This window comes from Lissotriton helveticus, chromosome 3_2 (genome assembly GCF_964261635.1).
Source record: "Lissotriton helveticus chromosome 3_2, aLisHel1.1, whole genome shotgun sequence".
In the NCBI taxonomy this organism is placed as follows: Eukaryota; Metazoa; Chordata; class Amphibia; order Caudata; family Salamandridae; genus Lissotriton; species Lissotriton helveticus.
This window is the reverse complement of record NC_136062.1, coordinates 271,881,071-271,908,441: the sequence shown is the minus strand read 5'-3', so window position 1 is coordinate 271,908,441 and position 27,371 is coordinate 271,881,071. Positions and strand designations below refer to the sequence as shown.

Below are 27,371 nucleotides of genomic sequence, written 5' to 3'. Positions count from 1 at the left end.
AAGTCATTGCAATAGATCTGCTGATATTGTCATCACTTTGCTACAATTGATGAGCAGAGTGAGAGAGAAATAACTGGGTTGATTTTTGCTTCTAGTTTACCATGTTTCCCTTTTGGTTCGGTTCAGCTCATGCCCCACCCTCTGTGTTATTATATAATTGATGGCTGTAACAGATGCACAACTCCATTGACAAGGCATGCATTTCTTCCCATATGTGGATGACTAGCTCCTTAATGCAGGGTTTTCCACAGGCCTTGTTGAGCAATACGCCCTCTACAAATGGTCTTCTACACACCCTTGGCTTCTCCATAAACCAAAAGAAATGGGTCTGATTCTGGCTCGGTGTGTGCAATTCATAATGGCGATGCAGTCCTCATGCATGAGATGGTCCATCCTGCCCTAATATTGAAGTTTTATGTGAATTCTATTCGGCCAACGAGGTCCATTCTCAAGTTGATGTGCCATATGGCATTGTGTTTCTTTCTGGTGTCTCAAACATAGCTACACATATTAATTCTTCGGTGGGAATTGCGCTAACATTGGAACTACATTATACTGCTAGTCTTCATTAATCTGGATGCCCCTACTCGATTCTTTGATATATTGTATGCTACCTGCTGATCTTCTCAAGAGTGAGCCCTTTGTCTCACTTAACACTATTTACAAATGCTTCACTGCACAGCTGTGGATCACTTCTGATACTCCTTTCAGCAGGTTCCTGTGACACCAGTTATGGCACTGTTCAACCAGGAACTGATGGCATCTGCCTATGTATGTGCATTTGGGTCAGTTCTTGTTCTTCCACACCATTCCGAATTTGGTGTCTACCAAATGTACTCACCTATCTTTTCACAGCAATTACCACAAGTCACCTCCTAAGGTTTCAGGGTTCAAATACTATCTCTCAGATACATACGCAATCTGTATGTGGTGTCTGGGGCCTGCCACAATCTTTGAGCCTGTGACTCTTGCACCTCCATGCTCCCTGTAGCAATCAGTGAGTAAGAAGGCAAGGTATGTTTAGCTTGTGCCTGGAAGGTCACCCCATAAATGATCCCTCTCCTCTCCTTCTTTTAAATTTCCCGAAAGTAAGCAGTACCACAAATGGTTCTCCTGGAATTCTGTAAGAAAGAAATGTAAGAAATGCCATAAGAGGTCATTATCTTCTTTAAGGAAACAGTCTCACTTCCAAGAACATCCTGAGACTCTAGATCATTTTTCTGTGATGCGTGTTGTAGGAAAGTACCCCTTTTTGTCATGGACACCCCTGGTTGGTGCTACTCGTTCTGATATTTTTCAATTGATGTGCACTGGGACCCTGCTAACCAAGTCCCAAAACCATTGTTTTTTCTCTAAAAACATGGTAAAATGGTTTGATTGTTCTACAATTGGCACACACTTTAGCACCCCTGTAAATCCCTAGTAAATGGTATACCTGGTACCTAGGGCATGGGTGCTAAAGAGGGCCCATAAGGGCTGCAGCATTTATTATGACACCCTAAGGGACACCTTATGCAGGCTGGCAGTGCAGGCTGTGTGACATGGTGCAAACCATGTGTGAAAACACAACATGGCACACTCACTGCGTGCCATGCCAAAGTCACTGCCTATAATTTATATGTCACCCCTTGTAGGAGGATAGCTTAGTATATGGTGCACACCAATTTAAGTGAAGCACCTTGCACTAATTCAGACAACCCTTATGGTGATTTTAGTGATCTTTGATAACATTTTGAAAGCTCTAAAACTGGTAGCTGTGGAGAGCAGCCTTGAGGCTTATCCTGAAGGTGAGTTAAGCAGCTTGTTTTATCATGTCTAACCATGTAGTGTAGGTTAAACGAAAAACAACCACACAGTGTATATATATAAATAGTTATATTTAATACAAAACACTCGCTAACACATAGGTATATCTCCTATCCAGAGATATAAACACAAATACACACAAATACTTCAATTACAATAGGTAAGTAAGCACAAAATACAGTGGTCTCCAGGGGGAGACCAAACCATATGTTAAAAAAGTGGAATGCGACCGAAGTCGGGACTAGGACCAGGAGGCTCAGAAGAGCTGGGGACACAATGAACCACCCAAGGTAAGTACCCAGGAACCCCGTAGAGGCTGTGTGGAGACACAGTCGCATACTCAATAGAAGTCAACGGGAAAGTCGTGGTTGCAGTTTTACAGAAGGACCCATCCCAGTGGACCCTGAAGAAATCTCATGTAAGACAGAAGGTTGGAGAGTCACATCACCCATGGATACCCCAGGAACCCGGATACTTACTCTAGGAAGCTGGGTGCAAAGGTTCAAAGTGACATCGGAAACCGCCTTCGACTGCAATGGAGGACTTCAGAAAAGATGTCGCTGGTGAAGACTGTGCATGAGCCTGGTGGAATCCAAAGGTGGATTCTTAAAGAGGAGAACATGCAAGCAGAGGGGACGGAGTCTACGCCACTTGGAGGTGACTAGGAGGCACGGAAGAGCTATGCCCACCAATGTCGGAAGGTGAAGGAGTGATGACGGTGATCTTTTTGCTGCAGCTGTGAGTACCAGGTGACGCTGAGGAGCCGTGCACAAGCTGTCCTACGTCGGGAGTTGATAACCAGTAGTTGGTGTCCAGCAGGAGCACCAACAAGCCTTGGCAGCTGCAACAGACGTGGAAAGCGAAGAAGGTGCAATGTTGGGACCAGAAAGGTCCAAGGGACTCATCACAAGCCAGATTATCCTGACCTCATAGAAGCCAGAGTCTTTCAGGGCAGTCTCCCATGATGTCTTGCAAAAATATATTCAGGCACTCACAGACGTGCCATACGTATCTGAGCAGGCCCCAAGCAAGCAGGGGAGCCCACTGTAGGAAGCAGGAGCAAACCCTCAAGAGGACACGCAGGCGGAAAGCACAGGAATTGAAAGACCAATCTGTCGTAATTGGTGCTAGCACCAGCTTACCCAGGCTGCCATTACAGGCCTATAGTCAGTTTGAGTGGCCTCTCAAGGTTGGCACAATACATGCTGCAGCCCATGGGAGACTCCTGGTGTGCCTGTTCCCAGGGTACCTCAGTACCATCCACTAGGGACCCATAGTGGTACATCAGTAGCCAATTGTGAAGGTACAGAAGTACTTACCATAGTCAATTTAGGGAGGAAGCAAAGTGACTGGGGTCCTAAGTAGCAGGATCCCAGTCAGGCTAGTTAAAAAAGATACTGATGTTGACATATCTGTGAAGACATATCTGCATGAGCAGCTATGTCCCTGTGCTGTCTAGTTCAATTACTAGATGGTACAAGTAAACAGGGAAGCCATCTTATTTATTTATTTTAAATATTTTATAACATGACCCCTAAGGGTATCGGAGCGCTGTACAAATAGTATGTAAGATGAAAAAGTAAAGGCAGTACATTAATACATGTAGGTAGTCAGGGGAAAAATAACATGAGGAAGAACAAATCAGGCAGGTTTAAGTAACAAAATACTACAAGACCATCATTGAGCGTTAGAAAAAACAACTGTTGACTTCAGGACTGTTTTCACAGGTGAATGTTCAGGAGCAAACATTTGACTTCTCCTTTGAATGTGGCAATCGAGGGGTTGGATCTGATTTCCGGAGGGAGAGCGTTCCAATTTCTTGGAGCAAGACCAGAGAAGGCTCGGTTATAAGTTCTTTCCTTGTTGAATGTTTGTGGTTTCAGCAGTAGGTTGTTAGAACTTCCAAGGGTTCGATAGAGGCCGGATAGTTCAAGTTGTTTTGCCAGGTAAACGGGGGTGTTGTGATGAAGTACTTTGTGTGTTAGGCAGGCTATCTGGAGACGAATTCTTGCTTCGAAAGGGAGCCAGTTGAGTTGTGTTAGGTCTGAAGTGCTGTACTCACGTCTTCTTGAGCCTGTAAGTAGTCTGGCATCAGAGTTTAAAGTAGCCTTTAAAGGGGCCAGTCGAGATTTGGGACGTCCAGCTAGGTTGGCAATTTCGTAGTCTAAATGGGAGATAAGTAGGGATTGGACTGCAAGCTTCATGAAGTCAGGAGGTATGAAGGGTTGTTTTTTTAACGTGTTGATTTAGTGATTAGCACCTCTAGTTGTTGCACTGATGTGGTCTTGCATGTTTAGATGTTTATCCAGAGTTATGCCTAATGATCTAGTGGAGTCCACAACATGTGGAGTGCAACTAAGGGCTGTTAGTTGTTTGAGCCATTCCTGGATGAGAGTAGGATGAGTGTGCGGGGAAATCGGGAGGAATTTGGTTTTCATGGTATTTAACATAAGGTGATTATGAGTTAACCAGTGTTGTATTTTCACAAGGGCTGAGTTAAGAGTTTCGCTGTCTGTGGTTGTAGAAATTTTCATGTGCAGTTGGTTATAATCTGCATACATGTGGTAGTATATGTTTGAGAGGTTCAGAATTTAAGTGAGCTGTTCCATGAATAGGTTGAAGAGTGTGGGTGATAAGGTTGATCCTTGTGGCACTCCAATTGAGACCATGGTACTGCTAGAAAGGGAGAGGTGGACTTTGATTCTCTGAGTTCTATTATGTAGGAAATATGCAAACCAATTTGAGACCGGGCCGGATATCCTTTTTTTTAAGTAGATCAATCAAGTTGTCATGTTTGTCCGCGTCAAACGCCGTGGAAAGATCAAGAAGTATAAGGAGGCAACTTTCGTTTTGGTTTAGTAGTCTCAGTGCGTCATCCATGATGTGTGTCAGGGCAGTTTCAGTACTGTGTTCCGATCAGAAGTCTGATTGATATTGTTTAAGGAGTTGGAATTGTTCGATGTGGCTACATAGTTGTGTGTGTACACATTTCTCAAGAAGTTTGTCTAAAGTCATGATGTTGGAGATTGGTCTGAAACTGTTAGGGTCCTTTTAGTCTGCATTTGGCTTTTTTGGCATAAGGATGACTTGACCCATCTTGAAGCAATCAGGAATCCTTGCAAGAGAGATTCTTGGACAATTTGAGACCAAAGAGGGAGCACATAGGGAATAAGTTCTTTGAAGATATTGGAGGGTAGCGGATCATTTTCTATTGTGGAACCTAATGTAAAGCGCTCTGATACCTTCGGGTCTAGCCAGCGCTATATAAAACTCTTTAAATAAATAAATCATTGAAATGATTTGATGGTTTTAATGAAGTTATAATTTTGAATAGCTTAACATCGTCTGCGAGTAAAAAGGTATTCCATGAATCTTGGTTTTTTGAAGAGTAATAAATAGATCCATAAGAAGGAGAGGGTAGCGGAGAGGCGGTGGACTGGGACATATTGTGCGAATTGGGTGAGATTCAAAGTAACTCTAGTTTGATCTTTCTTATCTTTTCAATGAAGTGGGCAGAAAACTCTTCACTACTAAGAGTTAAGTCCTTTGGTGAGGAATGTTGGTTTGTTGAGTGTCTAGCTTGCTGTTTGATGGGTTAGAACAGTTTATTTGGCCTCTTTTTGGCTTAGTCGAGCTGTGATCTAAAGTAAGCGGTTTGGGCACTATGAATATGATTGTTATAGGTACTTCTTGTTGTTCTCAGTTGCTTTAGGTTAGTTAAAGATGGCGAGTTTCTCCAAGACCTCAACGCCAACCTTAGTTTTTGTCTTTCTTCATTAAGGAAGCAGTTGAACCATGGTTTGGATGGTTTGCTGGGAATTCTTTTGAATAGTCTTGGAGCACTGGAGTCGAGTATATTAGTCATGGAATGGAAGTAGTGATTGGTGAGGACTTCCAGATTAGTCAGGTTGGGGGGGGCTGGAGGAAGTATATCATTACTGACGTTGGTAAGCTCGTTTAAATTGATGTTCTTCAAGTCTCGGAACATTGTTTAGCCTTACGAGGTTGACCTGGTCTAATCACTACTATTTCTATTAGAGAAAGGAAAGCAGATAATTATCCGACCAATCACATGGTGATATGACTTCTAATTGAATAACAATATCTCTGACAATGATTAAGTCGAGAGTGGAACCCGTAATATGGGTAGGTTCATTGCAGGCCTGAATTAAGTTAAGGCCAGTGAGGAAGGCCTTTAAGGTGCACATTAAGGGGTCATTTGTGTCGTTCCAGTGTAAATTGAAATCGCCAAGGAAGATATGATTAGTGTGTTGGTTAGAATTGGAGGATATAATCTCCATTACTTGTTCTACGAAGAGGAGATAATCCCCAGGGGGGTGATAGATTGAGTGAAGTATAAACACTAAATTGTCAATGTTCCAAATTTTGATGTCCTGGTGCTCACAAGTGCCCACCAGGACCCGCCAGTACCGACCAGAGCCTCACAACACCAGTACGGGACCCCTTGCAGCAGCTAAGGCTTGGTGTGTCCTGCCCGAACACCAACGTTGAGGAAGACCAACCTGCATGTCGAGGGATTTCAGGGACAGTGAGACCCACACAGAGTGGCTCAGCTGACCTGTTTGTCCCTTTTCTGCAGAATCAAAGAGTGAATCGCCAACTGCCGCCAACCCACACCTCAAAGCACCTCAGCCCCACAGTCCGATTCCAATGGGGGTGCTTGTGTCCACGGGATCCTGAGACCCTCAAGAGCAGAGCCCATCCTTGGATCTGGCCAGACTGCAATTCCAGCCGCTGCCTGCAGCCTCTTTCTGCAGGCTCCCTCCAACTGCGAGTGTTTCTAGCAACGCGACCCAACTCCAAAAGACACCTCTGCACCGAGCCCCACAGCCTGATGAGAAGTGGACCACCGGTGTCTTTATGTGCCCGAGCATCTCAAAGTTCGAGCTCCCCTGTGGGTTCACCCAGACTGGCTCCCAATCCCTGCTTGCAGCCTTTTTCTAACCGGACCGATCTGGTCGTTGGACTTATTTCACACTCTGACCTCCTTAGCCTATTGGCTAACAATGTCTCATATTCCCTTTCTTTCTTATTTTAAAAAGGTTTGTGAAAGATTTGCTATGTCTCCTTTTTATAGTGAGGCAGGTCTATGCAAATGGCTTCTTTTTAAAATGAAACTTCAATGCAATCTGGCCATTTTTAGCCTTCTTTAGGCTGCGAACATTTGTATATAAATTCTTGTTATATTAAAACTTTTGTTATACATTCATGTATACTTTTTAAAAGTGCTCCGGGATCCCCACATGTGGGCAGGGCTATTCATTGCTTATAACTTTGATGAGGATTTCCCTGGAAGAGTAGTAAAAATACAACACAAGAAAAATCCAAAACCAATTGAGAAAAATAAAGTACATTTTAATAAATTATTTGACACCAAAATGTCAAAAAGCCAATCAGTAGATTCGCAGTTATGAATTTTTAAAGTTTAAGGTTCCAAATGTGCCTAAAAGACCAAAGTTCCTACCGCGGACATTTAGTCTCATGAGACCAGGTCAAAGTCAAGGCTGACCGCAATAGAGTATACGGTTCCTATACAAGAAGTTGATTGGGACCAGTCAGTGCTTACCTTAGGGCTTAAGAAGAATTCTGAAGAAAAATGTCTGAGAAGGTAAAGTTCAGTGGGGCAGGTCGGCAAGAAGTGTCCCAGGAAGGAGTGTCATCATCGGATAGCCTTGGTTTGAAGCCACGGTGAAGATTTCCACATTCGGACTTAGTTGCAGAAATGTAAGTCAAAAAACTCCAGTGGGTGAGGCAGAAGGCTGTAGCCGAAGATATTTCCTCGAGATCAGATACTCCTTTGGCGAAGGGCAGCTGAAACAGATTTGCTGCTGCAGAGAACGACATGGTGGGAGAAGCAGCGAAGTCAGTCCGACCGCCGATCCACCTCTGGCGGATAGGAGAGCAGGTCGGTCCCGGTCTCCTCCTGGTCCTCAAAGCAATTTTTGGTCAAATTTTGTCTAAGTCCTCAGTTTTGGAAAATGGTCATCTGGGAAGCGTTTGTATCGCAACCAAGGGCCCAGGACTGGTGGGACACATCTTGCGGGTTCAAGACTTGCTCAGGATGGGTCCAGATGCAGGTTCAAAATGATGGGAGCCTTTGTCCCAGTGGCTCTGAACAGTAGGCCAGCAAACTGGCCCTGGGAGTAAGTTCTGGTAGTCTTGGGTGCAGGTGTAGATTCAGGGCTCAACTGCAGGACTGACCTGTGAGGGTTCAAGGCAGGCTCCAGGCAGCAAAACAGTCTTTCCATGTACAGCAGCAGTCTGGCAGAGTGCACAGTTGCTGACAGTCCTCTTAGAGCCCTTCCACATGTCCAGTAGTGAACTGAACAGTGGGTCTGAAGGTCCCATTTGTCTACCCTGGTACCCTTCTAGAAGGTGGGAGAAGGTTCCGGAAAGGTTATTTGAAGTGCTTGGAATTTCCCGACTCCCCTGCCCTGGCTCCAAGCTGGCTGCAAGGTCAATACAGGGTTGTTAGGTCCCTTGTGTGAAAGCAGAGCACAGGCTGTTCAGGTGTACGTTGGGCTGTGCTCAGCTGTGCTAGCAGATGGCCCCTTCGGGCACACCTATTCTCTCTACTTAAGTGTGTGGCACTCTAAGTGCTGCAGGCCCACATGTAGCCTTTAATTTACAGGCCCTGGGTATATGGTATACCACTCTACAAGGGACTTACAAGTAAATTAAATATACCGGATAGGTGTATGCCAGTCAAAGCACATGTAGGGGAGTGAGCACAAGCACTTAAGCACTGGTTAGCAGTGGTAAATTGCACAAAGTCCTAAGGCAAACAAAAGCAAAATCCAGCAGAAGTTGAAGCTAGTTAGGCAACACGTGTGGAGGAAGACCACCTTGAGGCTGACGGGTCTAACCATGAAAACAAAACACCCCTGCTGTTGTTTGGTTTGGGCGGTGGTAATCCCACAAAGGTCAAATAGGTTTGAAATGATCTCTGCTAAATAATACATTGTCAGGGAAGAACATTGATTTGTTTTGTCAAATGTGGAGCAAGGCAAATATATGGCAAGAGGTGCTGTATTAGAGTGGATATAGTGGAAAACGATTCCAGCTGGATTAGAGAACAATTTATTATTTCAGATATCTAGCTTTGGAGTTGGTGAAGAAATAATTTAAACTTATTTTTAGACCTCCAAATCCCCAAGCATTAGGGATTTGGAAGCACACAAAGCATTTTTTTTCAGGCAGCGAAACGTCTTTCTTTTCCCATTGAGAACCTATCTCAACCATGGGTGACTGTTTTGTGTCTTTTAATTTAAATGGGACTATTGTATCAACCGTGTGGCAGTAATGTTATTGCAATGCTTTTGAGACAGGTCGTCCCATTGGCTAAAGTGAACAAGTCCAGGAGGGATGATGTCTATAAAAACAAATATGGTGTGGCTTTTCGTGGGCAGTGTCTCAATATTCAGAGCAAAAGCTTTAGAGTAAACTTTGGATGATGGAGAAGAGTTCAAAGTGAGTAAATGGACTCGCTAGGAAATGGTTGAACCAGTCTATCTTGAAAAGTAATAATCATTTTATTTCAGTAGAGCCACCAATTCTGAAATACAAAATCCTCCCTTTGATGTAGTTGTGGGAAAATGGTGTTGGTGGAGGTCTTTCATTTGAAACTAGAGATCTGTGAATAATTTGTGTCTGGTTTTCCCTTAGTCATTGTTGATTTCACGTAGGAAGTGTGGGAAGCTGGCTCTTTATAAAGTGGACCAAAAAGAGATACACTGTGCAAATAGTCAAGGCAAACCCCAGTCGGGTTACAGAGGCACACATAATAACCCAAATGCTCTCTTTTGTGGTACTGTGGGCGAGTGGTTAGAGGCTTATCAGTGGGTACTGCTTAGCATTTGTGTACTCACAGAAGTAATAAATGAGACACACACTCCAGAATAAATCTGAGACCAAATTAGAAAAGTAAGTCGTATTTTTATGTAAATTTGATACCGAGAACTACATTAGCATGCAAGTACTTTTTTAAATATGAATTTTTACAGTTAAGTATATAGTTCACTTAAATTAGCCTTCACGCAGCTATGTTTCCCTGTGGTAAAAGGCATATGTTGCATGTATTAATAAATACATCACTTCCATTAGTGTTGGTTTGTTAATACGAGATGTTTGATTCCAAACCCCTCTAGTTTCAGTGAAGCCACAATGTAGCTCGGGAACTCATTTTATCCAGTATTCGTGTATATTTCATAGATTCACGTGCCTGAATCATTCCCCGTCGTCGAGATGGGAGTCCCACGGTAAAATATTCACTCAGTGCTTTAAAAGCTTCATAGGCTATAATGGCCCAAGGCCTTCTAAACAGTAGCCTATCTATGTCCTTTTTAAAAATGGACTAAATGTTGGAATCCAGCCAATCGACTGTTACCACCCTCTAGAACACTCCCAACAGAAGCAAGTTCTCTTCAAATTTTCACCGCACGATGTATGGAAGGGAGTCTACCTGAGTGCTACTTAATTTTCCACTTCAGCTTTCTCAAATTTTGACATCATGTCACATAGGAAAGGCCTTTTCCGCCCATGTAAAACCTTTGGCAAGAAAAGAGTCCATGTGGATGATCCACATTAGGAGTGTATCTATTGTCTTTACCCAAGGCATGAGGTGAGAGAAATCAAGATCTGCTGCACCTTCTCACATAAAACCCTCAAGGACAGAGAGGGAAGGTTGTTATTATGGCTTCAAACCACCAAACACCATTTGCATTCTTTGGATGAGGAAGATGACAGAGCCTCTACATCCCATAAGAGGGCCAGGTTAAAGGACAGTTCCTCAGGTGAAGGAAGAAAACATCATAAGCCTTCCCAGGACTCCAAGACTTCAAAAAAGGAGAAGGTTGCTAAACACTCCTCTGAGCCTTCTAAGCCTGTCAGGAAGGAAGGAGATTGTTCTAGAGCCTCCTCTTCAGACCCTGTGGGTAAGAAAACCCTTATAATCGTTGACGACGCTTCCTTCCTCATCAACGACACTCTGTGTTACATCGACAATGCCGTCGTCAACAGCAACTGTGACCACGACCCAGGCTCCTATACTATCTACAGTGGTCTCTGCATTGACGACAAGGACCCCATCATCGTCATTGAGGACGGTCCACGCTCCCTCGTTTACTAAGATGCCGTCTGCGAATATCCCGCTGACGACCGACTCCTCGACAAGTGGTCCGTTGACGACGACACCATCGACGAAGATACCGTCATTGACAATGGAATTTTCGTTTCTGGTGGTTTCTGCACTGCCGATACCACAGTCGACAAGGATTACTCAAGTCACCAGAGTAACCAAGACTTTCTACGTCCATCCATGCAAGAGTATAGCAAGCTTTCGCCCTTGCTTCTGTCACAGGTTATGTAGAATAGGATGAAGATAACGATGAAGGCCTTCATGGGATGGCTCACATCCCATCTGAGCTTCACATTAAGTGTCAAGATGACGAGGAGAATGAGGACTGTCATTATGAGTCCCAATACTACCAGCAGGGGTATTTGGCTCTGTGTCACAGTTACTAGTATAGTTTTCAACCAGAGCCACGCCACAGGAACATGGCCCTTATGTCATCATCATTGATTCAAGATCTACAGGCCATGTTGGCGGATTACAGACTGAGGTTTCCGTCGCAAAAGAAACAGCCGGACATGCAGGTACCTTAAGTAGATCCTACAGTACGCCAGCCCCTCATCAGCTTAGCACACCTGTAAACATTCAGTACCCCGGAACAGCTGACCCTGAAGCACAAGACACTTCATCTTCGGAAGAGGATAGAGAGGAGGGTGAGTTGCCGGATCCAGCCTCTGCTCCTGGCCCTTGGGATGACTACGTTATTCTAACTCCCTCCCCTCATCTTCAGTCAGACTCTCCTCCAGAAGATATCGGATGATTTCACAACATAATGCAGAGGGCAGCCAACAGGTTTCCTCTGCCTATTGCAGTAAAACAGACCTAATGCTTCTTATATGACTTTAATGAAGACACAAGGAAAATGGTACGTTCCATACCTATTATAGATCATATATGGTTGGAGGGCATCAAGAAAATGGAAACACCAGCATCTATACCACTGGTGCTGCCTCATGTTGAGAAGAAATATAGGGCTCCGGAGGACTCTCCATCTTGCCTCATTGGGCATCCCAAACCGGATTAGGTAATTTCTCAGGCTGTGCAATGACGCTCTAAAAACCCTGCTACTCCAATTACTACTCCTCCGGATAAGGAAGGGCGTAGGATGGACATTTTAGGAAAACGTTTTTCTTCTATAGCAGCTGTAACAATTAGTACAGCGAATGCTCTAGCCATTATCTGCTGCTATGACCGCCAAATGTGGTTTGACATGGCAGGGTTAATAGACCTTATACCTGAAGATAGAGACAAGAGGCACATAAGACACTAGTAGAAGGCGAGCATGCAGCTTCAGAAACCATTGACTGTGCCCTTGACGTGGCCAATACTGGCTTTAGACAGCTGACGGGAGCTGCTGTGCTCTGGTGCCAAGGATGGCTGAAAGCAACCGCCTTTAGACCTGAGGTGCAGACAAAGGTTTTGGATATGGCTTTTGACAGTGAGTCCCTCTTTGGAAAGCACATAGATGAGGCGCTGTTGGCAATTAAAAATTACACTGACACCGCAAAATCGTTGGGGACACTACAATACAGAAGGGTACCTTTCAGAGGTGCTAGAGGGCGAGGATTTGCCACTTACAAGAGAGGTTACCAGAGGGCTCAACAGTGTCAGCCTTACGAGTCACAGTATCATCAATCGCATAATCCTACATCTTACCGTCAGTCGTCTATGGCTGTTTTTTCTTGCCATGGAGGCCGCAAGCGAATGCTTCTACGAGGTTGTGATTCAGGGAGAAAACAATGATGATGCCAGGGTACCAGCCCCCTCCCGTTCCGGCCTGTGGGTGCGAAGATTTCCAGCTATGTCCACCAGTGGCGCAAAGTAACAACACAGCTCTGGGTGTTGGACCTGGTCTCCAACGGTCACACTCTAGAATTCCTTCAACACACTCCAACTACTCCACCCAAGGGTCTGTCCCCTTCCCGACCCCTCCCCGTCTTCAGTTACTATGAAAAGAAGCTTTGGTCATGCTTGCCATAAAAGTGATAGAGGAGGTGGTGAAGGCACAAAGGGGAAAACGTTTTTATTCTCATTTTTTCCGAATAAAAAAGAAATCAGGAGAATGAAGACCGATTCTGGACTGGACTTAAGGAATCTCAACAAATTTCTCAAGAGACAGACGTTCAGAATGGTAACACTTTCCGAAATACTGGGTCACTTAAACAGAGGAGATTTCATGATCTCGTTAGACATGGAAGATGCATATGTTCATATCCCAATCTATCCGAAGCATCGGAAATTCTTAAGATTCACGGTGGCTGCTACCCACTACCATTTCAAAGTACTTCCTTTTGGCCTCAAATCAGCACCACGGATTTTCATCAAGAGCCTGGTGCCCATAGCAGCATCCCTGCGATGTCAGGGCCTGCAAGTATTCCCGTATCTCTATGACTGGCTTCTCAAAGCACCAACAACACAGGAGGTCAGTCGAGCTACAAATACCTGCCTTCACATGTTCAGAACATTGGGACTCACTATAAACAAAGAGAAATCTTAGTTCCATCCAACTCAAGTCATTTCCTTTCTGGCAGTGTCCGTAGACCATTCAATACAAAGCGTTCCTTTCTCGTGAAAGACAGATACGTTCTAAACGCTCGCGAAGACCATTTAAAAAAAAAAGGGTCAGTTTCTGTGCGAATGTACAAGTCGCTCCTGGGGATGTGTTCTTCAGCAATAAATCTGATGCCACTAGCCAGACTGAAGATGAGGCCTCTTCAAGAGAAACTACAAAAGCAATGTCAACAAGCTTCGGGATCCTTCGATGACGTAATTCTGATCACAACATGAATGGTGAATGTACTGCAATGGTGGTTTCATGCACCAAATCTTGTACAGGGCCGTGCTTTTCTCCAGACTATCCCAGACTTCATGATGACAACAGACAGCCTCCATGGAATTACAAATTCAGGGCAAATGGTGCTCTGCGCAGAAGCATCAGCACATCAACAGTCTGGAACTCAAAGCCATATTCCTATCTCTTCAGGCTTTCCTGACGAGAATAGCGGGCTCCTCCACACTGGTTCGTACGGACAATACGACCAGCATGTACCACGTCAGCAAACAGGGAGGTACATGATCCATTATGCTAGCCCAGGAAGCGCAGGAATTAATAGGATTGGACACAGCATGGGATCTCTTTAAAGGCCCAGCATGTCAGAGGTCTGCACAATACTCTGGCAGACATGTTAAGCAGAACTCAGACCAGTTGCCACGAGTGGGAGCTCGAGCAGTCCCAACTCAACAAGGTATTTCAAAGGTGTGGAAAACCAGCATTGGACCTCTTTGCGACGAAGGAGAACGCCCAAATGACAGTATTATGCCAGCAGATTCCCTCTACCAGGATCAAAGGGGAATGCCCTTTTAAATGCGATTGTCAGGGATATATGCTTACGCTTTTCCCCATCCCTTTAATTCCCAGGGTATGGGGGCGTGGCTAAGATGGCGGCCTGAGCTCCCCGGCCCGAATCCCCATTTTGACCCTAATTCAGCATTTAAGCCCCCAGGCTGGGGTGATTTGTGCCCAGCAACACGGGGGCAACTGGCGCCCGTTCCTTTGCCCAGAACTCATAGCGCTTTGCCAGCGGGGTGACGGAGCCAGGCAGGACAGGCTAGGGCCTGTGTCGGATCTGGCTCAAGCGGACTTTGTGAGGATTAATCTGCGCTGCCTGGCTGAGATAGGTGCTTGGAGTGGGCCCTCCGTAGGGCCTACCCCCCATTGAACACAGAGCACACCAGTGGACGGGGCACGTGGCTGGCGCGTTGCAGTAGACGGCGCGAGGAGCCCAGATCACGGCCTGCGGTGCCAGAGTTCCAAGTGAGCAGGCGCTCCCCTGAGCAGACTCCATTCGAGTGGGCAAGCTTGCGAGGCTCTCCAAGGCAATAACAGCCGGCGCACCATGGCCACTGTGGGACACTGGGGCAGCCGCAACATAACAGACATGCTGGTCAAGGGCACCCCTAAGGGAGAGAAGAGCCCGCCGACCCAGACAATGGCAAAAGACACTACAGGGCAAAAGGACGCAGGGGCCCCCATCACTAAATCATTCTTGGAGACTTTATTTAACTCTTTGCGAGAGGACTTCCAGAGGCTAAAACAGAACATGGCCGGGGAGCACCGTGAACTGCGCCGTGATGTGGATAGTTTGGGGGAACGAGTGGCGGCGGTGGAGGAAGCATAACAGACTAGGAGCGAGGAGGTAGAACAATTGCAGCAAGAAGTTATTCGCCTCCGTGAACAACAAGTCGATCTTCAGGCACATGCGGAAGACCTAGAGAACTGCTCTCGGAGGAACAACATAAGGGTCCGAGGCGTGCCATCCAAAGCAGAGGGGAATAGTGTTGCTCACTTTCTACAAGGAATGTTCCGGGAGATTCTAGGGGAAACTGATGACTTTGAAATACGCATCGATAGGGCACACAGGGTGGGCCTAGCGCGTCGGGCACCTGCTCCCCCTCAGGATATTTTGGCCTTCCTACCTGACTTTCACTTGAAAGAAAGAATATTGAGAGAGGCACGCCAGAAACAACCTTTCCAATTTCAAGGCTACCCAGTGGCACTGTACCAGGACCTCTTGGCCATCACCCTGCAAAAGAGGAAGGCATTTAAAGTAGCCACGACATTTTTACGTGACACTGGGATTCCATATTCCTGGGGCCACCCTTTCAGGCTAATCTTTAAATGGAAAGGGGCTCTGCATCAACTCAGATCACTGCGAGACACATGTGCCCTGCTGGGCATCGACCTCGATGAGGACTCCAAGGCGGAAGAGGCATCTCTACGACCCGCACAGGAGAAGCCGCCGCGAACTTTGCGAGATGGATGGCAACGAGTGGGAAGCAGACGTTCACCCACGGCCAATCTTAAACCAGACCCAGCGACGGTGGCACAGGAACAGGCATCAGCTATCCAGGAAGTGTCTAAGGACACAGCGGCATTGAACTGAAGCAGCAGAGACAGGGGGCTCTTTCTTAGCACGGAGTCCATGCGGGTCTGAGGGGGGACGGGTGGGGGGCCAACGAGGTCGCCGCTGCCACACACTCCTCCACGAAACGTTACCACAGGCCTGGACTATGTATTGATAGGCCTGGGTCTATGATTCACACTTGGGAGTTCCTGGTTGGGGTTGGGGTTGGGGTTAGGGGGAGGGGGGTGGAAGGTGTTGGGATTCAAAGGGGGGGTGTGGGGTTAGTGAGTGGGGAGGGGGGGGATGTCCAGTGCTCCAAACCCGAATTCGGCTCACGACCCCTCATTTCCCCACAGGGATAGGACCTCCTTACGCGACACACACGGGCCTACACCCATGGCGTCATCTGTCCAAACATGAGCATAACCTGGTTCCTCGACATTTATGCCACCCACCACCCTTAAGATTTTGACCCTCAATGTGCGGGGTCTTAAGAACCCTATTAAACGACGTGCGATCTTATCCTGTCTAGAAAAGGCACAAGCGGATATATGCTTATTACAGGAGACCCATTTACTGGCGCGAGATTGTCATAGGCTGCGCTCTTGTAAATTCCCGGCACAGTTCTTCTCTTCTAGCCCCACCAAGACAGCTGGAGTAGCGATTCTAGTGGCACGGCAATTCAAAGGGGAGGTCTTACATAAAAGCGCAGAACTTAGAGGGAGACTGCTTGCATATCGCTTCGCCTTGGGAGGTCTCACGTTTACTGTTGGGTCCCTTTACGCCCCAAATGAGGGCCACGAACAGTTCCTGCACTCGGCCCTTACGGAAGCAACAGCCACGACAGACAGGCACATTATCCTGGGGGGCGATCTCAACCTAGTCTTTGATAATATCCTAGATAGGTCTGGCCAACGCACTCACCAGGCGGGGGCGCTCTCAGCTAGCAGCATAGATCGGCTGAGGGATCTAGATTTACACGATCTCCGGCGCAGAAGCCACCCTCAAGATAAAGACTATTCATACTATTCCAATGCACACAAAACATACGCCAGATTAGACCACCTCTTAGCCTCCGGCCCAGTGTGCACATTAGCGACTTCAACAGAAATGGGAGTTGTCTCACTCTCAGACCATGCACCAGTCACGACCACGCTCACCCTACCACCTACATCATACCCCCCTAGAGTATGGCGCCTTGGAGACACGTTATTGCACAAAGGGGACGTGGTGAAACACATTCAAGATGCAATCAAAGACTACCTTTCCCACAATGCCAATTACGACACAACCCTTGCGACGCAATGGGCAGCTCTTAAGGCGGTTCTCCGCGCGGAATTTATAGCTCTCTCATCCGCAGAAAACAGGGACAGACAGCATAAACGTGACAAACTCACACAACGAGTCCACAAGCTGTAGTGTAGTTTCTATATTCCCAATAGACTCTGCGCATTGGGATAACATAAACTGTAGTTTAGACGTAGCACTTAGGTCGACTAGGTCTCTATTGAATATGTTAGACTTAATTATGAATGCCAGCTAGCTCAGAGGTCACTAGAAACTTACTCGAGTACACAAGAAGGGATTAGCTTCTGACAACCGCATAAACATGACAACTTTGCTCCCTCCAGAATAAGGAGTATACCTCCAGAATCGCGGAAACAATAGATAACTATTTTACTGAATCAATCGTGCATGCTTAGTTTCACCAGAAGCGCAGAGAAATAGAGAGACGGGCGTTTTCAATAAAAGAGGTTATTTATTGAACAGTCTTCTTTCTCTTGCAAGAGAAGTGAGTTGCCACAATTGCAATACTTGTTATAAAGTAAAGTGCGTGCAGTAACAGGAGTATTATGAAATAATACTTTAAGATACGCCTACCCCGGTGTACCTAACCTAAGCCTAGTACGTGGGAAGGAGTAAGTGAGCTGCAGTTGAAGTTAAGATAGTTTCTGCCAAGAACCTGAATCAAGAATTCTCTATGGGTCTATTCAGCTCTGTACCTTGTTTATAGAATGAAGGAGGTCTTGTATCTCTCTCTCAGGACTCGATCTCCCAGCAACCCGCAAGGGTGACCGGGAAACACTGGAGCTGGATTTCTCGGCAGGAGAAAAGACAGCATCTCTCTCAGTGCGTCAATGGGAGGGTCGGCTTCCTTCGGCACTCGCTACAGCAGGGTGTCGGGCAAGTAGATAGCTGATCTGCTCCAAACCTCCGTGTGTTTTGCTAGGGCAGATGCTGGTATATTTATACCTGGAAGGTGCCGAGTTTGACGTAAGGTTGGACATAAGTAGTCACTAAGAAGTCGCAGTTCTTTCAGGACTCCAGGAGTTCTAGGACAATTCAATACAGAAGCAGGGGGGATTCCCGGGCTGCTGGAGGCTTGGTTTGTTTAAGAACGCATTATACTTTCTAGGAGTCTATGGGAGTAGCCTTGCCGTATTTGGACTGCATTGGCTATGACTTAATATGGGTATGATTCTTATGCCTTTATAAGGATATGATTTGATATAACCACATAAGGGCATAAATCGCGAATATTTAAATAGGGTCCTAGAAACGTTTACAACAAAGCTGGAGCAAATGCACCAGAGAACCAGGGCCCCAAGAATTTGGAAGCAACTCAAGGCCATGCGACACCAGTTATCGGCATTAGACATGGATCGAGTGGAATTTGCGGCTCTAAGGCTGCGGCATGCCTATTATACCGGAGGAGACAGATGTGGCCGCCTGTTAACAAATAGATTACGAGTCACACGCCAACAGCAAAAGGTCAAAGAGATTGCCCGACCCGACGGGTCCTGTGTCTCGGAGGATGCCGATATAGCGGATGTTTTCCGCGATTTTTACGCCGCCCTCTATGCGGGCAGCCCGCTGAACGGTCCAGAGGCTACTGCCTTCCTAGACTCGGTCACGCTCCCTTCTCTTTCTGCCCCTCAAACGGAATATCTCTATAGAGACATTCGCATAGAAGAGGTTATCGGCGCTATCTCTCGGCTCAAATTGGGGAAGGCACTGGGGCCAGATGGCTTTCCAGCCATCTTCTATAAGAAATTGTGCGCTACGCTCGCCCCGATCCTCACCCGCCTATCGAACACGTTTGCCGAACCTGAGGCGATACCGCCTGACCTCCTACGAGCTTCGATAAGGGTCATCCCAAAGCCCGGGAAAGACAGGACTAGGTGCGGGGGCCTACTGGCCAATCTCATTGTTAAACGTAGATCTCAAACTGTATACGGGGATCCTCGCAGCCCGACTTGCACCCCATTTACCCGGCCTCATAGACCCGTACCAGGCAGGCTTAATCCCCGAACGCCAGACGGTAGATAATACCAAACGCATCGTCCACCTAATAGAAAAAGCTACCCGAGTGCAGGGAGAAAGAATGATGTTGGCAGTAGACGGCGAAAAGGCATTTGACCAAGTCCATTGGCCCTATCTAGAACTGGTCATGACAAAGGTGGGGATCAGAGAGAAATTTTGCAACCTCATTTTTAACTGTTACAGGTCCTCCACTGCAGTAGTCCGGGTGAATGGCTACTGTTCGACCAGTTTTACTATCGAGAGAGGTACAAGGCAAGGTTGTCCACTCTCGCCCCTTTTATTCGCCCTGTATATGGAGCCACTCGCCCAGAGAATACGTAAAAATCTGGCAGCTACAGGAATAAGGTTTGGCGGTTTCACACATACCATCAGTCTCTAGGCAGATGACATACTGATCTCTTTAGAAAACCCACAAACCGCCCTACCAGCATGTATAGCGGAGTTGGACGACTTCGCCAGAGTGGCCGGGTTCAAAATGAACACAGACAAGTCGATTGCCTTAGATCTATCGTTGTCTCCCCCCACAAGAGTTTATTTACAAGGCCTCTTTCCCTTCCAGTGGGCATCGGACACGGTCCCGTATCTAGGGATCCAATTGGCCCCTTCACTTAACACAATGGCTGTGGCTAACTACACGACACTCCGTGGGAAGATTCGGGAGGAGATAGGCCGGTGGAAGCATTTCCCGCTCTCTTGGTTGGGCAGGATCGCAGCGGTCAAAATGACCATTCTACCCCAAATCCTCTATCTTTTCCGGGCTCTACCGTTGAGACCGCCCACCGGATGGATCCGGCAAACACAAGCCAAACTTGCCCAATTTATCTGGCAGGGCCGGAAACCCAGAATGCGGAGGGCATTGGTCACGCTGGCCCCGGAATTGGGGGGTCTGGGGATACCTGACTTGCATAAATACTACCAGGCGGCGCAATTGCGATACCTGGTCGAATGGAGTAAATGGGAGTCGGAGAAACACTGGCTCTTCCAGGACCAGGCTATAGCGGGCCGCCCATTGCAGGACTTTCTCCGGAAGATCTACAGGCCTGCTAACCTCTATGCCTCGTATATCACACGGGTTCCCTTAGAAGTGTGGGATGCCACTTGTCTTACCCATGACCTTACAGCCTTCCCATCCCCACTTACCCCGCTAGTGGATAACCCAGACTTTACCCCGGGCGCAGAGAGATCGACTTTCACACATTGGAGGCCGGCATATTGCCAATTCTTATATCGCATTTATAGCCCGGAGGGAGTGATCCCCTTCCCACACTTTAAACAAGAGTATGGCTTCCCAGAGTCGGAACAGATGTGCTACCTTCAAGTCAGACACTGGGCACTTCAACCACAGGTGAGGACGAGCGCAGACAGACGGCTCCTGCCGTATGAACGATGGCTTCTATCCCGCACCTCAGACACTAAACTCATATCTGACCTGTACAAGATACTACAGACAACACAAACACATATTTATAATCCAGGCAGGGAACAATGGGAAAGAGAACTAGGCAGGGTCTTTAGTCACAAAGAATGGGAGAAGATATCCTATAGAGCACGTCACTCCGCATACCACATGGGGCTCACGGAGACACTCACGAAAATAACAACATACTGGTACTACACCCCAGAACGGTTGCACGAGATGGACCGTGGTAAAGAGAAGTTCTGCTGGCGGGGCTGTGGCCAAGTTGGTAACCTTGTGCACTTGTTGTGGGACTGTGACCAACTCCGCTCTTACTGGACACAGGTGCTTGACGATGTGGACAAACACTTTCAATCAGAGCTCCCACACTTTCCAGCGTATGTCTTACTAGGGCTTCCTAACCCACTAACATACCCCTTACGCTCCCGCAGAGGATGCCAAATAGCCATTGCACTGGGTTCCGCGGTGCAAAATATCCTTGGAAACTGGCGCACCTCCACTATTCCCTCCATCACTGGCTAGCTGCACAGGTTGTGGCATGTACTAGGCATGGAGAAGCTATGACTCGCCATGACTGGGGAAGGAGATAAATATGAGGAGGTTTGGCAACCATTTCGATCACTTCTGGTCACGGAATTCAGAGAAATCACTTGTCCTCGATACCTTCGACTGTTGAGGCTCACGGAGCCAAAGGAGACCGACCCTTAGCAGATACAGATGGGGAGGCATAGTGAACGGGAGCGGCGGGGATGGTTGGGGGGGATGAGCACTGTACGGGATGGTGTGGGGGTCGGATGGGGGGGTGGGAGGTTCTTATTGTTGTTGTTTCACCTTATCTCTGCAATTCCGTGGCTATCCTCATCAGGCTGTATTTTGTGTGTTGCAATACGCCTATCTTGGGCCCCATTTGCTTTTATGCCACCTATTATTAGCACACGATCAGAATGTGTATGTGGGGAATTTTTTCTTTCTCTGTATCAATTTCAATAACAAGAGTTAAACCATAATTCCCAGGGTATTAACCCCTTCCATGCGCATGACAAGCTGAGCTCGTCATGAGATGCGCCGCTCACATGCTTATGACGAGCTCAGCTCGTCATGTAACGCGTTTTTTAAAAAAAAAGCCGCACAGCTCGAAAATCGCGGCCGCACGCATGCGGTTAACCAAGATGTAATTGGAAGGCTGTTGCCTGATACTTATGGCGCCACTCTGGCCCAGACAGTTCTGTTTCCTTGAGCTTTTCCTGCTGTCTCAGTTGAAGCCCATTCGTCTGCAGCCATCTCCATCTCCATCATCGAGAAACGAGGCCCAAGTGCATCATCCAGACCTGAAATCTCTTCATTTGCACCCATGGCTTCTGAGGTTTTAGAATTAAGGGATCTGGATATCCCCCAGGAGTGTAGGGAAGTTATTGCTAAATCCTGAGCCGATAGCACTATCAAGTCATACCGCCTAAAGTGGAAGCGATTAGTTTTCTGGTGCGAGCAAAACAACCTTCCCCCGCTTAAAATGCCTCCAGAGCAAATTTGACCATACCTTCTCTCTCTTTGGCAAAATCAGTCACACGTTCTTTTCAGTGAAGGTTCACCTGGCTGCAATTTCCCATTATAGGAAGTCTCCTCAAGTTCCTTCTCTCTGTGCCTCTAGTCTTATAAGTCCGCCCTGGTAGTACCTTCTTACTCTGGTGTGGATAGACGCCTATGATGAAGCATGTCACGATAAGTGAGTGAGGCGTCTAATCCAATATCTTTAAATACCTCATCACCCCAAGGTCTGACAAGGGACAACATTACATCACCCAGGGACTTGCCACATTGTCTTGCTTGCTCTTTAGGGAATGCATTAGAGCTGGTAGGGAACTCATGCGGCATCAGTTGCTCAAATGTGATCAAAAGTTTTCCTGGGAGTTTGCAACTGATCTGCTTCTCTCTCACTTTCTATTGTGATAAATATGAATACGAATGTCACTGTTATATTTCGATAGCTTTGGGGGTTATGAGGTACATGTCTCCCTCCTTCCTCTAACAACAGTACAACTTAGGATGCTGCTTGCTATTCTGATTCAGGCATGGGAATCTATGAAAGATACTCCAATACTGGATAAGAAAATAAGTTACTTACCTGTAACTACGGTTATCCAGTATTGGTATCGTTCATAGATTCACATGGAACCCACCCTCCTCCCGATGGAGGCAGTTCCCTTTAGCATTTGGGATCCTTACTTCCCACTTGTGCTTAGAAAATCTGAAGAGAACTTGCTTCTGTTGGGAGTGTTCTAGAGTGCCAACAGCCGATTGGCTGGATTCCAACCTTTAGTCCTTTTTTAAAAAGGACACAGATAAGCTACTGTTTAGAAGGTCTTGGGCCATCATAGCCTATGAAGCTTCTAAAGCACTGCTTGAATATTTTACCGTGGGACTCCCATCTCGACGATGGGGAATGATTCAGGCATGTGAATCTATGAAAGATACCAATACTAGATAATTGTAGTTACAGGTAAGTAACTTATTTTCTTCACCAGTGTCCATCACATCTACCTAAAAAGGCTTCACTTGCAATATCTAAGAATCGACTTGGATTTCACAGGGGCATATATACTCATGCAGATATGTCCACACATGTTGTATAGTGCACCCTGCATTAGGGCTGTAAGTCCTGCTGTAGGGATGCCTTACCTATACTGCATGCAGTGTCTGCAGGCATGGCACACAGGGGGTGTGCCATGTCGTGACTTCACTTTTCTTGGCACCATAGCATGCAGTCTGGTTTGCATTTTTGTGCTGTGGGGTCCCTTAGGGTGGCACAATACATGCGGCAGTCCTTGGGAACCCTATTTAGCCTCCTTGCCCTAAGCAGTAGGGGTACCATTTACTAGGTACTTACAGGGAGTGCTAAAGGTATTGTCAGTTGGGGGAACAATGTATAGTTTTAGGGAAAGAGATCTCGCACTGGGGACCTTGATAGCAGGAACCCAGTACACCTCTATTAATATTGCATCAGATACCAGACAAAAAGTAGGGGCGACCAATACAACAAGCATTTGCAATGCAATAGGTCTCGCATTTACGCGAGTTTGAGCTATTGACATTGCAAATGACAATGCCTTTTATTTTACTTTTCGTTTTTAAAATGTAAATAAAAGGCATTGTCCTTTGCAATGTCAATAGCTCAGACTCGCATAAATGCGAGACCTATTGCATTGCAAATGCTTATGTTGAGAAGGGAGAGGAATGGAGCGTTGGGCTTCACGAGAAAAGTGGAGCGGGAAATAAATAAATAAAGTGAGCGGGATGCCTAAAGCGTGCGCCGCGCATATTAAAGTAAAGTAAAAAGTGGAGGGGGAAATAAATAAATACAAGCCGATCACCTTGCAGACCGCAGATGTTATCGGCAAGCCTGTTCTGTTCTGTTGCCATTGCATCTAACATTGAAACCACAACCAGAAGGAGGCGTGCTCGCGAGAGGCTGCGGAGCACGCGCACACGTTCCAGCCAGCGACGGAGGCGTGGCGCGCACCGCCTCCCTGTGCCGTGTCGCGCGCCATGGATCTCGTCCCCTTTTGCTATTCCCAGTGTGCGGTAGCCTGTTTCTTACGCTGGGGGCCTGCAACCGCAGCTCTCAGCGATGTTTGCGGAGGCTGGCGGGGATGCGCCCCCGGTCTGGGGGAAGCTGCCGGTTTTGCTGCCACTCTCGCTCCTTCCCCTGAAGGTATGGCCGATCTCCCGATGCATGGGGCGGGGGTGTGTGTCTGTGCAGGGGGGGGGAAGGTAGGGGGCAGCGGCGTGTGTATGCGTGCGTGTCTGTATGTGTGGTGGGGGGCTGCAGCGTGTGCCTGTGTAATCTGTGTGCAGGGGTGTGGGGGCTGCCTGTGTGCGCATGGAAATATGAGGCACGGCGACGTGCGCGCCCACGAGATCAAATCTCCGGCAGGAGAAGCTCGTAACAGTCTGCTGTCCACATTCCCCCAGAAGTGACAACATAAGTTGTCTCGCCCTAGACAGCAAAAAGCTTTGCTTTTTGCTTTCGTCTAGGCGAGACCTAAAAAGGGGCACTTTGCTCCAGGAAGGTGATGTTTGTGGACAGAATTTGGCTCAGGGCGAAGTAGTTGGAAATCTGGGCGAAGTAATTAGCTTTGAGATCAGTTTGGTGATATGATATGAAGGTAAGTAGTTTTAAGAAGGTGTGATGGCAATCTGGAGACCTTTGGAATCGCGGTTGTGTGTGAATTTGCATGAATGAGACGCCACCTTGTGCTAAAATAGCTCATATTTGCATATTATCTAGTAGCCATGCGAACCAGGCAGTCCACAATGAACTGTAAGTATTCCTTCAGCTAGATTATTGTATTGCAGCATTTTGGTCAGGATGAGACCAGCAGTGCAAGGGTAATGAGCATTGTCTGACTTGAAAATGTGAAACTTGCAGTGAGATTGGTAAATCAATGCAATTTGTGGGTGGGTTGAATGGGAAGGCAATGGATGTGGTGAGGTTGTTAGGATCAGTTGTTCATTAAAGAATAACAAAGGGCTTACATGGGGTTCTGGTAAAAGTCATTTGTAAGGCACTAGAAGTGCAAACTTGCACATTTTGAACAACAGCAATTCCTGAATGCCCGACAGAGAGGTCTGTGTCTGGTGAACCGTATTGCACCTCATTTTGGGTCTGAGTGGGCCAAACAGGGTGACCTATAAATGCAGAATTCACATTTCTTTTTTGGAATGTTCCTTCATTTGTGTAGCATGGTTAGTTATTAAATATTTTACGTGTGAAACAAGTTATTATCTTACACTTTACACCCACTTTTCATTATTTTGGTGCAGATATAAAGGACAAGCACCAGATTTGATTGGCAAGCAGGACAGTGTATATGAAGGTATAGTATCAATGTAATTGTTTCATTAAACTTGTGAAAAGTATGAATACTTTTGGATAAATTGTTTCTTTTTAATTTCGCATGTGCATTACTGCATGGAAGAAATGTTTTAACACTTTTAAATGCAACCAACAGTATTACTGACCATTGAGTTTCCAGTTTATTAGATACAGTCAATATGATTTCTAATTTCTGAATTCACATGCTGTGAATCATTCTGCCATCTAGTGGTTGGGTACTGAATTGTCATTTTACCTTCCACTTGGGAGATGTCGACCATCTGTAGACCAGTCATCTACTCGTGATGTCAGATGCCCATCACAGAAGCCCCTCTACGTGGTCGGTGTCTTTAAATTTGTTTTTCCCTCCCTTGAGTCTTGAAGCATAGCTGGAGCATGGAAAGTGGTTGAGGGATCACTGACCAAAACGAAAAAGTTCTGAGGGAAACAGAAGGTTAGATGACTAAAAAACCTTTTCAGATGCATTGGAAAGGTTTCTACCATGTGGGTCGTGCAATGAACATTTGGAGTAGAAGTGCCACCACAAGCTTTCCTAGAAAGAACACTACAAGATTTGCAGCCTTTGCTTCAGATGGATCGGAGTTCTAAGGGCTGTAACCCATATGCAGAATTCCTCCATAAAACCATAAAGAAAAAGGGAGAAACTGAGGTTGGCCCACATTATCATAACATAACGTGTATTTGTAAAGTGCACGTTCACCTCAACAAGATCTCTTGGTGCTGAATAACAGATGTTTATTGTAGGGGTGGGCGGAATTTGCGTAGTCGCGCTACGCAAAGTTCCGCGAAACAGTAAAAAATCTCAGCGAACAAGCAGAAATTCCGCGAACACGTGGAATTGCTTGTTCGCGATGCTTTTTTCCTGTTCGTGATGGCTGTTTGTGTGCTCGGGGAGAAACATCTCGCAAACACACATTTTGAAAACGCGAACAAGCAAAAACTTCCGCAAAGCTGCGGAACGCAGCAATTTGGGCAATTTCACGTTCTCCGCGGAACACGAAATTCCGCAAATTCCAGAAGCGGAACAGAATTTACCACCCAGTCCTAGTTCATTACCCAACTCAATGGTACTCATTTAATCAACCTCAGATGGATGAAAGGCTGAGTGGACCTGCCGGGATTTGAACCTGTGACTATGAGGTCGAACACAGGCCCCTGCAGTGGATGCATTAGTCCGCTAAGCCACCAGACCAGACCCGGCACAGTCACAGAAGAAAACAAAGATGGCCTGTTGAGTTATGAAAAGTACCTACAGGGAATAGGTGGCACATCAAGGAGGTCACCAAAAAAAAGAGAGAAGACATTAAAAGATAGAGAGATGAAGAAGCACCAGGTAACGCCACAGGTACCAGTCGGGCTGACCAAAGCATTCAGGCTCAAAGTCCTTCAAGACAACCCTGACACCGAAACCAACAGTGATTAAGGGCAAGCTCAAGAAACTCTAAGGGTCAAAGTCGAAATACACCATTAGTGATAAATCCTTGGAACTGTCTTCGACTGGCGATCAGGAGTGCAGGAGGGACATAGACCATGGAGAAAAGGAATGATCGGCACAGAAGATGATGCCCTTCATGCCGCACAGAGAGCTCTCGACACTGAGAGAAAAAATGCAGGCTTGAGGCTGAAATGTAGGCCCTCATGAAGAGGAAGGAGTTTGATGATGTCCTTAAGGGATTTTGCATTCCATTGAAGCCTCAGAGGGAGAAGGGTTAGGAGGTTGAACACAGCTATCTGTTGCCTCCAATGACAAAGAGGAGGAGGAAGAAATGTTCTATGGAAAAGAGCACCAAAGGACGTCACTTTGACAAAGGTTATTTTCATGACCAGGAGTCCCCAGGAGAGGGGAGGGTGGCAGGATATAAAGAAAGACTCCCC

At 46.6% G+C, this 27,371-nt stretch overlaps 1 protein-coding gene across 6 annotated transcripts in view; it reads left to right on the top strand.

Annotated features, from left to right (window-relative positions):
- Window positions 1-27,371, top strand: part of HERC1 (HECT and RLD domain containing E3 ubiquitin protein ligase family member 1) — a 2,088,313-nt gene that overhangs the window by 1,172,073 nt on the left and 888,869 nt on the right. For all 6 annotated transcript variants that reach the window (XM_078685198.1, XM_078685199.1, XM_078685195.1 and 3 more), the window contains exon 46: window positions 25,424-25,476. In XM_078685198.1, the coding sequence (XP_078541324.1) occupies window positions 25,424-25,476 (53 nt within the window). The remainder of the gene's footprint in view (window positions 1-25,423; window positions 25,477-27,371) is intronic.